Raw genomic sequence first — 17,248 nt, 5'->3', positions numbered from 1 at the left:
TTGGGTCCCTATTGGAGAGAAAAGGCAGGGAATAAAATAAATGTTTTCAGGATTCTTAAATTGCAACCCAAGCTTTTTGAGGAATGCCAGAAATCCCATACACAGCTAAAGAACTTTTAAAATTTCAAAGTCCAATACATAAATCAAGACATTCTAAGCAGGAATTCTGCACAGCATCCATCGTACCCTGGTCCATGGAATAGTAATAGATAATGCAGAGATGAGGCATCGTGCCCCAGGTGGCCAGCTCCCTTATCTGAGGAACACTAGCTTAGCCCCCCAAAATTGGATAGAAAGTTTGCTGTTATGTGCAAAACACCAATGCAAAATGTCAGCATAATAATGACAGCACAATCGAGAACAGTTGAAAAGAGGGAACACAAATTCACTCTGCTGCTTCCAGGAAAAGGGGGTTCAGGTTTAATCACACTCTGCTAATAAAATTTATGAGGATTACAGAAATCGTGAACAGGTATAAATGTTCTCTAGGGGAGACAGTCAGTCTTCCCTAGAGATGACTGGAGAAGGCAACGGCAAACCATGCCGTAACAAAAAGTCTGCCAAGAAAATGTCATGATGCGACATCCCCCCATGGGTCAATAATGACTCAGTGCTTGCACCGGGGACTACCTTTACCTTTAGGGGAGACAGATGGTAGATGCTCCTGATCCAGCCCTTCCATGGGGCAGGAAAGGGGGGGCAGCTCTGAACCACATGGCACAGTCCTGTTCATTTCTGTGGGGCTTGCACAGGAAGGCTGTGTGTCCCATGTTCACAACTGGGTGCAGCAGGGAGGATTGTACATTTCCATTTTGTTTTTCCATCTCAAGCGCTTACAATGATTGGCCTTGACGCTTGACCTAACTAGATATGTCCATTTCAGAAGTGAAAAACAGGGCAGTGAGAATTCAGCAGCTGCTGGGAGGGTTTCCAGGTAATATGCCGTGCCAGAGCAGCGGCTGAAGCAGAGCTCTTGGGCAGGCCCCCTTCAGGTCAGCGAGGTTCATGCAGGAGGATCCATCCTGGTGTTTTGGGTACTGTAGCTCAGACCTCTCAGCACGCCTAAATCTCTCACCTGAGACACCCCAAATTCAGAAAATGAAATTGACCCTCAAAGCTTTTTTTCTATGAAAAAACTGCAGAGTTGTATACGCTTAATCTGAGTAACAAACTCCAGCGGCATTTTAAAGATCAGCAACACTGCTCGTTTGGGTGAGTCAGACCACCGGATTTATCTGTTATTTTGCCATGACATGAATACAGTCACACACACACACACCTTGAACCAAGGGACAGTGGTAGTTTTTCCAAGAGGAAGTGCCTAAACATCAACAGGGCTATAGAAAACAGATTGTGTGATTAATACAACATGACATCACATCATCTGGCAATTTCTCATGATGGCAGTGGGGAGTGGAGGTAGTTGTGAATTTCCTGCATTGCGCTAGATGACCCTGAGGATCTTTTCCAACTCTGTGATTCTATGAGTTTATGACCCCTGCTCAGGAGTGGCTTTTCAGCTCCATTGAGTGATCCATATAGGTCATGGGTAGGGTTTGTTCCTAGGCTCCTTTACTCAAATGCAAGTCCCACATCAGTGGGATTTAATCCCTAATCAATGTGCCTAGAACTTTGGTCTCAGTAAAGTAACCCGTTCCCAATAATTAGTCTGTCTTCAAGCACACATTTAGAGGGAGAGCAGGTAGCAAACAGCTGTGTGCAGGAGTCATGGTGATAAAGCCCTCTACTTTAATGCAGCCCATAACCATGCAAGAAAACCTTGCTTTGTAGTAACCTTGGCTTGCCAGTGAAGCCACATATGCTGAAAGTGGCCATGCTTCCCCGGCATGTCTTTACTGATGAAGAGAAGGTAGAACCCACAGGCACAATTCCCAAAATGGAAATGCAATGATGGAGAAAATTGCATGTCTTGTCTGTCTTCCACGCTGCTTGTAATGCCACATGGAATTCTGTCAGGCACAGGGACAAAAAGTGGGAAGCCCACACATAAGGAACTTTCCAGCTCTGCTGGATGCTCCCAAGTTCAAATCCCAACCTATTAAGTTTTTAAAAAATAGTTTCGAAAAAACTACAACTAAGGGGGACATTAAGAAAACTATAATGAGGAGAAAGGAGATGAAGAAAACTTTTTCTCCTGTTCCTACAGCTAGAACTTCAGATCAGCCAGTCAACAAATTCAGGACAGACAAAAGGAAGTCCTTCTGCACACAATAAAAAGATCAATTCACTGCCACAAGATGCCACTTGCTTAGACCTGAAATACAAGCATTCATAGAGGAGAGATCTAGTATCAGCTGTTAACCCTAATGGGCCAATGGAGCTTCCATGTTCAGAGGCACCACAGAACAGCTGACTCTGGGAGATGGAACACAAGGAACCTTTTTCCTTTGTGTCCTGCATCCGCACATCCCAGAGGCATCTGACAGGCTACTGTCCCTCTTCTTTGACAGCCAGTTTGGTATAGCGGTTAGAGTGCCAGGCTAGGATCTGGGAGACCCAAGTTCGATTTCCCACTGTGCTACGGAAGTGCACTGGGTGACCTTGGGGCAACCATACTTTCTCAACCTAACCTTCCTCACAGGGTTATTGGGAAGATAAAATGAGAGGAGTGGAGAACAGTGCTGTTATAAACTGCTTTGGACTCCTGTTGAGGAGAAAGGCGGGATCTAAATGAAACAAATTTTTGGTTGTTGCTAGGGCAGGCAGTGCTATTAATCCTAAGAGCTGAGAATGGAACCTCCATGTTCAGAGGCAGTGTATCTCTGAAGGTCAATGGCTAGCAGGTAAGCAGAAGGGGAAGGAGGATCCTTGAAGGCTTGTGGGCTTCCAACCTCAAAGCAGCTCAGCCAGAATGGGAAAGCAGATGCTGGACAGCATAAGTCCTCTGGCCTGAAGCAGCAGGGCTTATTAAAGTGTTGCTGATCGCATGGTGTATAGGCCCTTTTTACTCATACACAGGGATGGAACCTCCACGGTCAGAGGAAGTCCACCTGTCCGCTCTGGGCAGCGCACCAACCAGAAAGGCTTCCCCCTCAAGGGAGAAGGCGGGTTAGGAAGCCCCTCCCCCCCATTTGATTGGCCGAGCTTGCTGCCAATGGATCGCGGGTATGAGACGTTGGCCAAAAGAACGGGCGGAGCTTCTCATGGCCATGCGCCTGCGAGGTTCCGGGCAGCCTTAGCCAAGGGGGAGGGAAGAACAGTTGCCCTGGGCAGCCGACTTGTTTACATCCGGGAAGTTTTTAATTCCCTCGCCCCGCAGTTTCCGCCTTCAGTTGCCCCTTCCCAAAATGGCGACCATAACCGAATTGAAAGCAGGTAGGGCAGGGAAGGAAGACCCCCCCCCTCTTCTGGGGGGCGGCTCTGGGGGGGCTCCTCCTTGAAAGCTCCTCAAGGGCGCCTATGCATGTCAGGCAGAAGGTCAGCTGGTGCAGCCCGCTGCCCTTAAGTCGCAGCTGTTGAACGGCAAGGGGCAGGGGCAAGTGGGATCTCATGTTTAGAGGATTGTGGTTTGTATTTTTAAAAAATTATTTACGGTGTTTATACCTTTCTTTTTGGCACGCAGCTTTCAGGCACTTTACAAAGGAAAAAGATTCTATGAAGTAAAATAAAAGCAGCAGTAAATTACTAGTGAAGGCACAGCGAATAAGACTGGCAGCAGCATTAAGAACGCCTACTACATCACCCATTAAGACGTGGAGAGTCCTACGTAGGACTCTCCACGTTTTAATGGGTGATGTAGTAGGCGTGTCTGAAAAGCAACATCATAAGGTAAATGCCCCTGAGGAAGTCTTATGAGGAAGAACTAAAGAAGTAAAGAGAAGTCTTGCCAGCTGTGATTCCGGGCTTGTTCCATTTGGGTGTTTCCCATCTGCACCTCAGATTCTTCTTTACCTACAGAAAGAGAAAACAAGAAAAAGCAATACCTACTTCGGAAATTCTTCATCAACAACCTTAGGACTTACCTGGTTGATTTCCATCTGCCTGTATACACCCGAGTCCTCGGACGGGGACTCTGTTAGATATACTTGTATTATTCTTGTGATACAAGTTATTAGTATATAAGTGATGTATAAGTCATATGCATGAGTTGTATGTGTTATTAGACTTATAGTCTTAATAAGAGTTTCATGAATTCTTGAGTAAGAGTGATTATTAATATTTCTTTACCCTCTGGCTACTTACCACTTTAGACTTCTTTTTAATTTTTTTAGCAGCAGTGTTGGATCCAGTATAACCACTAGACTCTAAACCAAGTCTGCAAAGGTCAGATGAATTTTGCTGAAAGTGGAGAGTATGATGTCCTTCAAGATCTCTGCCTTTACTTCCATCTTGTCTGGATTCAGTTTCTATTTGTTTGCTTTCAGCCATTTAACTACAGCTGTCAGTCAGCTACCCAAGATTTCTCGTGATTTGGCTAGTAAGATATAGAGCTGGATATTGATGGCATACAACTCCATAGCTAAGAATGAGTTATCCTAAAGGCTTTATACAGAGGTTGAATAATGTAGGCCGTAGGGGATAAGATTGCACCTTGTGAAATCTACAAGAAATTTCCATTCTGGAGATAGCTGTTTTCTAACAGCAACCCTTTGAGTCTGTTCCATGAGAAATGATTTAAACCAGTACAAAGCACATCCCTCAATACCCACTTCTGCTTCCAAATGCCTCAGCAAGATGGTATAGTCTACTGTACCTAAAGCTGCAGGTAGATCCAGATGAGCAATAAGGAAACATGGCCTTGGTCTACATTCAGGCTGTTTCACATCCTGCAGCCTCAGAGGTCTTTGCTGAAGGAGAGAACAGTTTGGGTAGCATATTTTTAGCTAAAAGAACAAACTTATCCCTGGCATTTAAATCAATGAGTGACAGGGGCTTGCATAGTAAATGAATGTAGCAGACAGAAAGCAGAGTAGAACGACGTGTAAGATTGGAAGTGGAAGGGGTCTAGGCAGGGATCCTTGGTGTGAGAATTGGGTTGTATAAGCATGTCCTTATTTTTCTCTGTGGAAGGTACAGTAAAAACTTCCTTATCTGGCACTAAAGTGGAAGAATGTGCCAAAAACTTCAGTTTCGTGCTCTGTCCCATCTCCTACCCCAAAGCATCCATGGGGAATGCCATGGCGACAGCTTCCACACTAGGCAGGACTGTTCTCCTTTCTCCTGAGCTTTCCTACACAGCAGGCAGAGAAATTTGACAGGTCAAGGCAGTCTGAGAAGGAAAGAGGCACCTGTAAATGGCATCTGCTTGCAGCACTAGCTGTCAGAAACCCAGCAAGGCCTGGAGGCATTAAAGTAGCCATCTGGAGAAGAGGGAGCGGGGTGCATATGCCCCCAAAGGCCATGGGGAATGGTGGCTGAGGGGGAGCAGCTTGCCTTCTGGATGATGCTGGTTCACTGAGTGATCTCCATAATCAAGTGCTGGAGAGCAAAGCTTTTACTATATAATGTTTCCCCAGCCTGACAAGCTACTTGCTTAGAAGTGGCTTGTTTTGGCTAAGTGGCTTTGGGGAAGGCTTTATCATGCTTTGATACAGGAGCCCAGTTTGATTCTGGATCAGCAGGCTAGCTTTGCTTGCCAAGGTAATGTGTGTAGAAAGATTTCTCATAATGGAAAACTGCCTGGTTTTGTGCTCCTAGTTTTAAAAGATACGTTGGAGAAAAGAGGGACTCTGGGACAGATAAAAGCAAGGATCAGAGCCGAGGTGTTTAATGCGCTGGATGACCAAAGTGAAGCACGACCCCCGTTGTCCCATGAAAATCTTCTTATCAATGAACTGATCCGTGAATACTTGGTATTCAACAAGTACAAGTACGCTGCATCTGTTCTAACAGCAGGTAAACACTTTCCTTATACCATTTCTCAGTATTTTAGCTGTTAGTTAACAGAACCGGTACTTGAAAAGCAGGTGTGGGCAAATAGGTCCACTAAAGGTGTTCCCTGAAATAAACCTAGAGACAGTAATGTTTGAAAGGCCCTGGTGAATGATTATTCATAAGCCAGTTCTAAAAGGGAATGGCACTATGTTTTTTGCTTCTGCAGTTATTAACCTGAATGGCTAAATGGAACTTCCATGTTCAAAGGCAGTAACCTGAATATTCATCCTGAGGGCAACAATAGAGGGAAGCTCTTCCTCCATGCCATGCTTATAGATCTTGTGGGGACATTTGCTTGGTTACTGCGTAAAACAGGATGCTGGACTTGATGAACCACTTGTCTGATTCTGGTTGGCTTCTCTCCTGTTAGGTCCTTAAACTGGTGTTGTTGTGTGTTTAATTTTCAGAATCTGGCCAGCCAGAGGTTCCGTTGGACAGAGACTTTCTGGTGCATGAACTAAATGTAGTAGAGGATCCAAACAGCAGATCAGTGTGAGATGATGCACTTTATGTTTTGCTTTTCTGTGAGCGCCCGCTGGATTTCTAATGCTCTTTTCAGTGTTCACCTTTATGGCATGAAGGCCTGAAGCACTAATGTGCAGGGTTTGCAGATGTTACCACCACTATCCCCTTGAAGCAAAGATTTCTCTATCGAAAGACTACGTAAACAGCTCAAGCTATTTTAGTCATAGTTTGTGTTATTAGCCTTAAGAAGTTTAAATTTGGATTCACTGGTTAAAAGCTCTTTGGCACATAGCTAATGGCATTCCCTAAGAGCACTTTCTTGGGCTCAGAGGCCTGCTGTTGAGTAAATCTTCTTATGATTACACCTTATTTTTTTTTCTCTGGAGGGCTATAGGCACAACCAATGACTTGGGTTTCCTTACGCACTACAATCTCTAAAAGGTCCACTTTTTAGAAATTTTAATTGGCTCTTCTTAACATGTTTTGATCAGGCCATAACCTTGTTTGCAATATCAGTTCATTTTCACTTAAAACTTCAGACTATTTCTCCCGGAATAGACTTTCTCATCCTGCTTATCTGTTTGTCACTACTAATCCTGTTCTAGTCACTGTTCTAGTTACACTTGAAAAACTCAGGATGGAATTCACACCCAAGCTCTCTGTCTCAGCCCCTTCCTTCCCCTTAAATAGTATGGTTTCCTGCCACATCTCTGAGGCAGTAAGCTGGGAGTCCTTGAAATCAATGTTATCTGTCTTTAAGGTGCCACTGGACTTCTGTTCTGTTTTGCTATAACAGACTCACATGGGTACCCATTTGTGGTCTGTAGGCAAACCACCCAGGGAGTGGAGATGAATGGAAGCTGTGCCCCCTGTTACTTCTGCTGCTTAGCTCCCTCTGCTTAAGGGTTCTTTCTCTCTTAAAAGACCGCTGTTGTATGGGATTGTAGCCCAGCTGTTGCATGCCGATAAAGAAGAAAAAACCCACCAGATGTTCCCCAGATCATCATCCTTACAATTTTCAAGGAGGAACTTTGACAAGCCAGCTAACTAGAGGCATTAAATGGGTATGGTATGGTGTCTGTGTGTGTGTTTTGTATATAAAGAAAGAGACTGGCAAATAGACCTCACTCACAAGGAACACTGACGTTATTCTACCTCTGCACGGCATCAGCCCTAGTGGAGAAGTCTTCAGTTGGTCACAGAGGAGTTTCGGGTGGCTTTCTGGCCCTCCTACCCAGCTCACCATTCTGAGAGCTCTGTGCAGCTCCGAGGGACTGGCTTAGGGTTGCAGGATGAAAGTGACAGAAAGGGGACCTTGCCCCTGAGGTTACAAGAGCAGGAAGAGCAAGGGGCACTGAGAAGATTGCCTCTTGTAAGTGTTTCTATGTGCAGGCCACGTTCTTTTTGGCAGCGCAGTGGTTAGAATAGCAGACTGGGATCTGAGACACTCTGGTTCAAATCTCCGCTCTGCCACCGAAGCAACCTGGGAGATCTCAGGTCAGTCACACTCTCTCTCGGCCTAGTCTACCTCACAGGGCGGTTGTGGGGGGTGAAATGGATAAAGGGAGAACAATGTCAGGTGCTTTGGGTCCCCCATTGAGGAGAAAGGTGTTTATAAATGAAGTAAATAAATTGTGGAAGAGGACTTCCTGGTGGACTGTGTCCTCGGCCTTTTTGGCACAAGTGGAGGGGAAAGTAGCAGGTTGCTGTTCCCGTGACATTTCAGATCAGATCATCTCCCTGGGATTTCAGTCAAAAGAATGATTACTTTGAATGGCCCACTCAAGAACCATCTTTCTGCTTCTGCTGCATTTTACAGTCTACATTCAAACGATCAATGCACAGCAGCGCCCAACAGATATGCATACTCCGTTCTTATTTATTTTCAGCTACGGTCCCAGGCCCAGCCGGCATCAGGCTTGAAGATCCATTGTCATTACAGGGTATGCCTAGATGAAATAACAAGTGATGTGACTTCTCGTCAGCACCAGCTATCTGATCCAGCTGTTTCTTACTGTGTGGAGGATCAGTGATGTTGATCCAACGGGTAAGGACTGTTTACTGAAATAACTTACTGCTAAATAAACTTCCAGCTGAGGCTGCACCAAGAATCAAACGCCCAGGACTTCAGGAGGCAGAATGATGCACACATTAACGTACAAAGATGAGAACTTGTGAGATTCATCATCAGAGCATTCCTGCCTTTTGGCTCTACATTAGTTTCTTGTTTTACATTTCTGAAAATGCAGTTTTTGCATATATTTAAATAAAAGCAAATTCACTTTGAACTCTGACTTCTAAGGGTGTCCAATGATTGAAATGTTATTAGGTGGAAGTAGGCGCTTTCCTACTAACAGGAGGGAAATTAATTACCAAAACAGATGTGTGTATGTATGTATATTTACTGGTTAAAATATATCCCACCTTTACATGTGGTTCAAGGCAGCTTACAATAATAGTTAAAAACTATTTCCATTTAAAAACAAAAATAAAATAAACCCCAGGTCTCTCTCCTCTTAAAACATGCCTGCCATTCACACAACTACATTAAGGGCTTTGTGTCTACTCCTTTAGGAGCTTGTGGCATGTGTATCCCAGTGGTGGACAGTTCACAGCATCAAGCTACAACTGAGGTTTCTTTTCGAAGATTTAGTACTGAGTCAGGGCATGCAGCCTCTTTTCCCAGAGATGAAAAATCAGACGTAGAGTTAAGCCACCAGAAAAGGGGATTACCTTTATGATCTGTATATAAACTAGGATACAAATTGCCTGTTGTGAGTGCCTTGGCTGAGCAGCTGTTGTGACATCATTAAATGTTCATAACCATTTAGGCTGCTCTGGAGGAGAGAGCCTCAGACAGGACCTACATCTTTCTTTGGGCCTGTCTGATTGCTCAAATCCAGCCTGGCACTCTAGAGCTTCCAGTGCCTCGATGGGGAACTCTCATGTCGGACAAAGAAAGGGAACCTGTGAACAGTTAGGGTTGTAAATGTGGGTGGGGGGAGAGGAGATGTGTGGGTATAGCTGGAGAGGTGTTGAGTTTTTCTCCAATGGAAGCTAGTTCCTTGCCCGAACTGCAGTGCTGATTTTAAGCTGAAAATCAGCTAACCTGTAGCCCCCTCAGTGAGCAGCAGATGTAAGAACTTTCCAAGGATCTCTGCTACTGTGTAGGCTTCTCTCCCGCTTGTGCTGTGTCTGCAATTGCACTGTTAATTATCAGTTGTTTCGCTGCTTCAGTGCACCCGCAGGTGCTATGTCTTCTCTCTCCCTCTCTCAAGCACAAACACATACATGGTTGAGTTTTTTTAGGAATGAAAAATGTCAGTGCACTTACTTGAATTGTCTTTTTTGAGGCAATCCAGCGCTTGATTACTCTGAAATAAATCCTACTTGGTTCAGTGAGGCTTACTCCCAGGAAAATGTACACAGGATTGTAGCCCTAAGTCATCCTTTCTCTCACACAGCTGGGAGATCACCGTCCCCCAGATACCATCTACTGCTTTACTAGCATCCAATTCTTAATATTTTTTTTATTTATGTCATTTATAGTCCACCTTTCTCACTGAGACTCAAGGCGGATTACATAGTGTGGGATCAGTACAATCAGTAGCAAGGACAAGGGTAGGCATTTCCATACAGTGTCAAGGACATTTCCATAAACAATGTCATTGGGTAGATGAATTCAAGTTTACAGAGACATAACATTAGCAAGGATCCAATACAGGGTTGAAGGATTGCTGAAACAGAACATAATCCATTCTAGGATTGACATTAGACAACGTGAAGCACAAAGTATATATGAGTACATATTCAAAGCAACAGATAATATGTAAAGCAACATAATGGTGGAGCCCACGGTTCCCAACTCATTGGTGAAACATCCGAGACCTCCTCCCTACAATACCTTCCTCCTATGTGAGTAAAAAAGCCTTTTTGAATAATTCAGTTTTGCATTATTTGCGGAAAACCAAGAGCGTGGGAGCTCTCCTGACCTCAGGTAGGCTGTTCCATAGGGTAGGGGCCACCACAGAGAAGGCCAATGTACAGGCTGCAGTTGATTTTGCCCATAGCTCTTCTCTGTGGTTGGAAACAATGACTCAGTACCCAGAAAGTTGAAGTGCAGGCAATAGTCTGATTCTGCATAAAAAGCAATATCTTCTCTTTTGCGGAAGAAGTGGAATGCACTTAAAGTTGCTAACTTGGGAGAAATCCTTAGGAACCTTCCAAGTTTGAAGGGCAGTGCTGATTTCTTTCTTCTTGGGCTTAGCTGTCTTTTGTTGGACAGTGGCATGCCTATCGGCATGCTTGCTCAATGCAGCGTACAGAAATGAGGAGCTGGTCTCATCCTCCAGACTGTGAGAAACCCCTATAGGAGAGGAACGGTGTGCAAGTTCAGAATCCCTGCTTGTGCTGCCTCCTGGGGTGCCTCATGCAAAGTGCAAAGCCAAGTGCTGTTGAAGCAGGTGGCCTTTGGCCAGTTTTGGAGGCCCTGGCAAATGCCTTGCCCTGTGGAATTGGCACCTCCTGCCATCTAATGTTTGTTTATTCATTTGTATGTGTAAAGTGCTGTCGAGTCACAGCTAATTTTAAGGCGACCCCTGCTGGGGCTTTCAAGGCACATGAGAAGCAGAGGTGGTTTGCCAGTGCCTTCTCTTAAGAGTCTTCTGTAGTGGTCTCCCAGCCAAGTACTGACCCTGCTTAGGTTCCAAGCTCTGAGGAGACTGGGCTCTACTATGCTGCCTTCCCTCCATTTACTTCATTTATACCCCCAATAGGGACCCAAAGTGGCTTACAACATCATTTTCACAACCACTACCCTGGGAGTTCAGTTATGCTGAGAGTGTCTGACTGGGCCAAGATTACCCAGTGAGTTTGGGGGGCATAGCAGGGATTCAAACCTGGGTATCCCAGATCCTAGTCTGACACTCTAGCCACTACACTGCCCTGCTCCAGGATACACTTCTGGGCAGTAGTATATGTGGAAGAGATCTTGGGGTAAGAGTGGACTGTAAACTAAATATGAACAGTCAGTGTGATGCAGTGGCAAAAAAGGCCAATTCTGGGTTGTATCAAAGGGGCCATAGCGTTGAAATCTCAGGAGGTCATAGCCCCTCTCTATACTGCCTTGGTCAGGCCACACCTGGAGTATTGTGTGCAGTTCTGGAGGCCTCACTTCAAAAAATATGTGGACAAAATCGAGAGGGTGCAGAGGAGAGTAACGAGGATGATCAGGGGTCTGGAGACTGAGCCTTACGAGGAAAGGCTGAGGGCCTTGGGAATGTTTAGTTTGGAGAAGAAGAGATTGAGGGGGGACATGATTGCTCTCTTTAAGTATTTGAAAGGCTGTCATTTGGAGGAGGGCAGGGAGCTGCTCCAGTTGGCAGCAGAGGGTAGGACCCAAAACAATGGGCTTAAATTACATGCACAAAGGTACCGGCTGGATATTAGGAAGAACTTTTTCACGGTCAGAGTAATTCAAAAGTGGAATCAGCTGCCTAGGGAGGTGGTGAGCTCCCCTTCACTGACAGTTTTCAAGAAGAGGCTGGATGAATATTTGTCAGGAATGCTTTAGGCTGATCCTGCACTGGGCAGGGGGTTGGACTAGATGGTCTGTATGGCCCCTTCCAACTCTATGATTCTATGGTTGTGTGCTTGTTTCTGAAGGTTTGCAAGCCTGGACAGCTACAAGTTCCAATTAAGCAACAAATGCTGCTGATCTCACAAAGGGAGCCACAATGGGCTCTCAGGGGACTGTCTTTGGCAACTGCATGGAGCTCTAAACTTTGCTTGGGTGGCATCGTCTGCCAACTCAAGAAGCTGCCACAACTTACTCAACTTGCCCCCCTTCTGATCTTGCTGAGTTTGGCAGCAGGAAGCCAGTTCACACGCAGGTGCGTACAAACAACACCTGGATTGTGGCCTTCTGTGTTCCTTGCCATTACTCATTTCCCGACTTTCCATCTTGCCCTGGATGTGGCTTGGTGCCCCCCTTTCGTTCGAAGCTTCACTCGCCTGCCAGCAGCTGTCTCTACGTATGTGAATGCAAAGAGGAAGAATTTCCACTCCTTTTTAAGCTGTTGCCATTGAAAGGTGGAGATATTTATGCAGCGGTTTTATAGCTCCGCCAAAGAAGACTGAGGAGTGACTTTCCTTTGTGGGGGGGGGGGGTGGCTTGTGTCGAGGGAGTTCTACTTAGGTCATGGATTCTCCAGAACATTGGCAGTCCCCCTCTCCAACTTTGGCTCTTATGCAGGATCCCTTGGGATGCTTGTGGCAGCTGGAGCACCCACACCGCCCTTCCTCTCCTCCTTGGCATGTGACCCACAGAGAGGGATGTACAGCCCCCCCCCTTCTTCCCCTCCATCGTCCAAATGGCTGTTCAACTGCTGCATCATCATCACCATATTTGGCATTTCTATAACACAATTCAAGAATCCTGAGCACTTTGTGCACATGAAGCCTTACAAGACCCCTGTGATGTAGGCCAGTGCAGCTCTTCCTGCTTAGCAGCCAAGAGACTTGAGGCTGTGAGGACTGATTTTTCTGAAGGTTGCCTTTGGCAGAGGTCGGATCTGACCCACCAGCCCCCTGGCTTCCTGTTAGTCTATGCATTAGTTCTTGGCTGCCCATACAGAAACTCAAGCAGTTGCTAGGTGGATTGGGAGGGGGCTTCATGGCTGACCGTCTCATAGCTGAGTTAATGTGCATGCAAAAATGACTGGGAAAAAAAAAAAAAGAATGGCTGCCGCATACAGGGAACTTACGCACATGACGCATGTGTTCTAGCATAAGGGACTAATGCAGCTGGAATTGGGGAGCCAGCAGCCCCCTGAAGTAGTGTATGTGGATGCAAATGCTAGCCACTAAGATGGGAAGCAGCACCTCACCCTCTGTCACATTAGCAGAGCCAGGCTGCTTTATGCCCTGCTCAAGAAATGGGCCCAGCTGATTGGGCAGTCTGTGGCTCCCCGTGGTGACCACTTGACCTGGCTAGCAGAGAGCAGGCCTGGGAGTGGCTCCTTCCTTCTGGCTTCTCCAGGCACACCTCAGCTCCAACCTGTGCTCCATATTTAGGCAGTTGCTGTGTGGGGTGGTTTGGGGATTTTGCCTCCGGAATGCTGATGGGAATTCCTGAAGGATCCATGCTTTCCCTTTTTGGGATGTTTGAGAAATACCGGCCCAGACGAGGGACATACAGAGAGTGGCCTGAGGGGGGGGGGAGCATTGGAACTTTTAGGGGATTTGATGAGGACCAGACTCCTCCCTCCCCCAAGCCGGCGGCAGGCACCTCGTCCTTGCTTCCCTCTCCAGCCTCCCTGTCTTTCCACAGCAGCAGAGGGGACTCTTCCTTCCTCTCCCTCCCTGCTATGCCACAGGCCATTGAACAGTTATCTTTTCCCATTTATGGACAGATGGAGACATTTATATATATAAATTATTTACAGCCGTTTCTCAGGAGCTGGGTTAAAATGGCAGCTGTGCCACAAAGCTGCTGCTGCTGAGAGCTGGGAAAAAGCAAACTCCGGACTCCCCTGGGGATGGAGGCAGCTTAAAACAGCGTCAAACATTGCATAAAACCCATGGTGGAGAGGGTGAGCACTCTCCATCCAGGCGGAAGTCGGCCTTGGGAATTATTGCCCCCCCCCCATCCCCAGCTGGACCCTTCTCGTGACACTGGTCATACCTGGTTTTATTTCTGCGTTCCACATGAGAAAGCTGGTGATAGATAAGCCGGTTTTATTGCAAAGAAGAAACTGGAGGGCCTCTGTGTGATAACTGGGCTCTTCTCGACCTGACCTCTTCCTTATGCTGGGAACCCAACTGCAATGAGATAGCAGTGGCAGGAAGGGGTTAAGAAGGGCTTGTCCCATGTTTGGACCACAAAAGCTCCATTTCTGGAAAGTTATTATTTTTAAAAAAAGACTTGTAATTGTTGAGCCATCCTATCATGTGGTTTGTGAGAAGAATGGAGCAGAACACCCCTTTCTTAAGTGCGGCTGTGAAGGTTGGGGGCGCTAATTTTCAGCTTCAAGCTGGGCCCAGCAGTGTCTGTGGGGTACTCCCCCTGTACTCTCCAAGTTTTCCAGCAGGGGGCGGTCTCTGGGGCCCCTCCCCACTGAGCTTGTTTTCCTCTATATAGGGGGTTGCAGAGGCAGCATGTGCTTGGACGGCCCCAGCTGTTAGCTGCTTGGGTTCCGGACTCTCCAATACATTTTCTGCCTTCATCACCGGACCTCTGTAAGTACTCTTTGACAGCAAAGGAATTTACCAGCCGCTGTGCATTAAGAGCCGCTTCCCTCGCTGTTCCTCTATCAAACTGAATTAATTGCTCTTCTTTGTAAAAGCAGTCGAGTAGTTATTTTCCCGTGGGATGAAAGCAATCTAGGACATGTGAGTTTCTGTTGGGGGAGTGAATGGAAATCCACCTTTGTTGTTTTTAAATGAGCAATTTGGACTAGCAAGGGAGAGAGCTTATTTAATGGCTAAGTATTTATTGATACCTAATTGCATAGAGAAACAGAGGCAGACTCTACAGGGTATGTTACTTGTGTATGAACAAGGTACAAAGGTGACAATTCGCAGATGTTATAGGAGGCGCTAGGAAGCAATGTTTCTACCATTCAAGATGCTAAAACAGCAATGAATCTTGTCAAGTAGCTGGCATTTTAAAACTCAACCAATAGCCTCCATGAGTTACTTAAGTGGAAACCAATGGGTACTAGTTCCTGAAGACAGCAGCAGAATGTGGGTGCCGCAGAAGTTGGATCTCCTCGTAATGAATGGAAAGGCCTGGTGAAAATGCACACAACTTTTTGGTTGTTCAATCTTGACCCACCAAGTTGCAAAGAAAGTTTGCAGTAAAACTTCACTGTTGTGTTGTCAAAACAGCCTCTTGCTTTTGAAACTAGGGCTGATCTGAAAGAGCTGAAATAACTTTTCATTCCCTATTCCGGTGGTTAATTTTCCCCCCCTCTGAGAGGCAGCAAATGAGGGTATTTGCCATCAGCCAAAGGATTGTGAATAAAGACAGGAAAATGTCAGCAGATGGCAGTAAAGAGAGTTTGCGTGGATATTACGGCAAGCCTTCTGTACTCAGAGTGAAGGACTTTTCCCAACCTTGCAGGGCAGTGGACGCAGGTTTGCCATTGGGCATCCTGAGCACTGTGGCCAATCCTGCGTGCACCTTTGCTGCACACATACATACACATCTCCTTTGTATATATGATGTGTTACATGTACACCCAAAGAGGTATCATGTGAAGCAGCTGGAAGTATACCTTGACCCAGGGGGTGAAGTGGTAGTCAGATAAACGTGTCATTTTAGAGGAATGTCAAAGGTGCTAAACTCCTGCTATGAGCCTTCCAGAAAATCCATCTTTTAAAAAAACGAGCTTGGATTTTGATAGATGCATTTCTTCCAATTCATTCAAGTTCTCGCTGCTCAGAAATCAGAAGCCACACGATGCAAACCGAGCTTGCCTAGTGAGTATCGGCGACACTCGGCTTTGGCGTTCCTGCTCTAGCTGCGGTGTCTTGAACATCAACAACTGCTTTTTTTTTAAAGTGTCGCCTTTGCAAAAGACTTTGTTATTCCCTAAAAGGTATTTGTTTTGAACTTTGTTATCATTAGGTTTTTTCCTCCTCTTTTGGCGGATCTGCTAGCTATGAGAAGAACATAGCCTTATATGGCAGCCTACATGGATAGATGCAAACAAGCCCAGAGCGCTCTTGCAGATGACTTTGACTCTTTAGTGACGGGGCTCTTTGAAGCTTCTTTGGCTTAGAAGCAACAAGGTTAAGAGATCTCTCCCCCCACCATGATTAAGAGGAAAGATACTTGTAAGAAAAGCAGCAGGCAGTACAGCTTTGGCGAACAGAACTCTTGAAATCCAGAATACTGCTCAGGCCTGCAAATGTGCTGAAACGAGAACCTTAGCACTTAATTTATTTTAAAGTTATATCTCCAGCAGCAAGAGCCAATGTGGTGCATATTAATAAAGAGTCAGAAAGACCCTGGTTCAGATCTTCCTTCTGTCCTGTGGTTGGCCTCAGTGGCCTTATGATGCCCCGCTAAGAGCAATTTCCTGTCTGTAAGCCCCATTGAATAGAATGGAGTAGGTTGCTGACTAGACCTGCTTAGCATTGCACCAGCTGCTCATGTGCAATATGGGATTACTGATAACTGCCCTCCCTGCCAGCAGCCTGCTGATGAATGCCTGGTGCAGATGTCCTCCCACAGCAGTCGATTAGGGCACTCTCGTCCTTATCGAGACCTTCCTTGCCTGCTCAAACAGCTGCAACCCTTGCTTGGAAGTGACCTTTTACAAGCCAGCCCTGCAGGGCTGTCACAAAGAGTCCTGAAAGAATGTTGGAGAAGCCTGGTGAATGCTTGAAATGCATGTAGGGTTGCCAACTGCCTGGAGAAAAATGGCCTGAGGGTGGTTGCCAGTTGCTGAGCCTGAAATTTTGCTGTTTGGGTGTATGTGGGTCTGGTATCTGAGTTTGAGGCAAAGGCAAAGAACAGGTAGTGATGGATGCTTGATGGGTTGAATTTGGCAAACCATCAATTGCAGACAAAAGCGCTGGTGAGGGGGACGGAACTCAGAAATGATTGGGGGGGGGGGATGACCCATCTCAAAAAGAGGGAGCATCTCTTCCTCCTGGAGAAGGACTGCTGGATTTGCACCCTGCGGTTTGTCAGGTCAACTTTGCAGAAGAGCTGGGCATAACCCACCGCACCACGAGGCCGGTATGCCCTGCTTGGCTTCTGTCTCTCATCCTGGGATGTCTGGGCTTCCTGGGAAGGTGGTCTGAGTTCCTGAAGGGCATCTTGCAGAGGGGGTCATGGGTGTGCTACAGCAGTCGATCTCAGTCAATGTAGGGCCGA

At 46.2% G+C, this 17,248-nt stretch overlaps 2 protein-coding genes across 5 annotated transcripts in view; both read left to right on the top strand.

Annotated features, from left to right (window-relative positions):
* Nucleotides 1-3,262: 3,262 nt before the first annotated feature.
* Nucleotides 3,263-8,654, top strand: CEP20 (centrosomal protein 20). Of its 2 annotated transcripts, none has more exons than XM_054992241.1 (5): nucleotides 3,263-3,336; nucleotides 5,659-5,856; nucleotides 6,303-6,387; nucleotides 7,285-7,424; nucleotides 8,303-8,654. In XM_054992241.1, the coding sequence occupies exons 1-4, from the start codon at nucleotides 3,309-3,311 to the stop codon at nucleotides 7,409-7,411; spliced, it is 438 nt and encodes a 145-aa protein (XP_054848216.1). In that variant the 5' UTR covers nucleotides 3,263-3,308; the 3' UTR covers nucleotides 7,412-7,424; nucleotides 8,303-8,654. The 2 variants fall into 2 exon arrangements, with proteins under 2 accessions (XP_054848216.1, XP_054848214.1); XM_054992239.1 differs by having other exon boundaries at nucleotides 8,250-8,654.
* Nucleotides 8,655-14,474: 5,820 nt separating this feature from the next.
* MYH11 (myosin heavy chain 11) overlaps nucleotides 14,475-17,248 on the top strand; it is a 65,190-nt gene continuing 62,416 nt past the window's right edge. For all 3 annotated transcript variants that reach the window (XM_054992996.1, XM_054992994.1, XM_054992997.1), the window contains exon 1: nucleotides 14,475-14,598. The gene's annotated coding sequence lies outside the window, so the exon portion shown is untranslated. The remainder of the gene's footprint in view (nucleotides 14,599-17,248) is intronic.

Source organism: Eublepharis macularius, chromosome 12, assembly GCF_028583425.1.
Source record: "Eublepharis macularius isolate TG4126 chromosome 12, MPM_Emac_v1.0, whole genome shotgun sequence".
Taxonomy (NCBI): domain Eukaryota; kingdom Metazoa; phylum Chordata; class Lepidosauria; order Squamata; family Eublepharidae; genus Eublepharis; species Eublepharis macularius.
The sequence above is the reverse complement of the archived record's forward strand: the minus strand, read 5'-3'. Positions and strand labels throughout refer to the sequence as shown.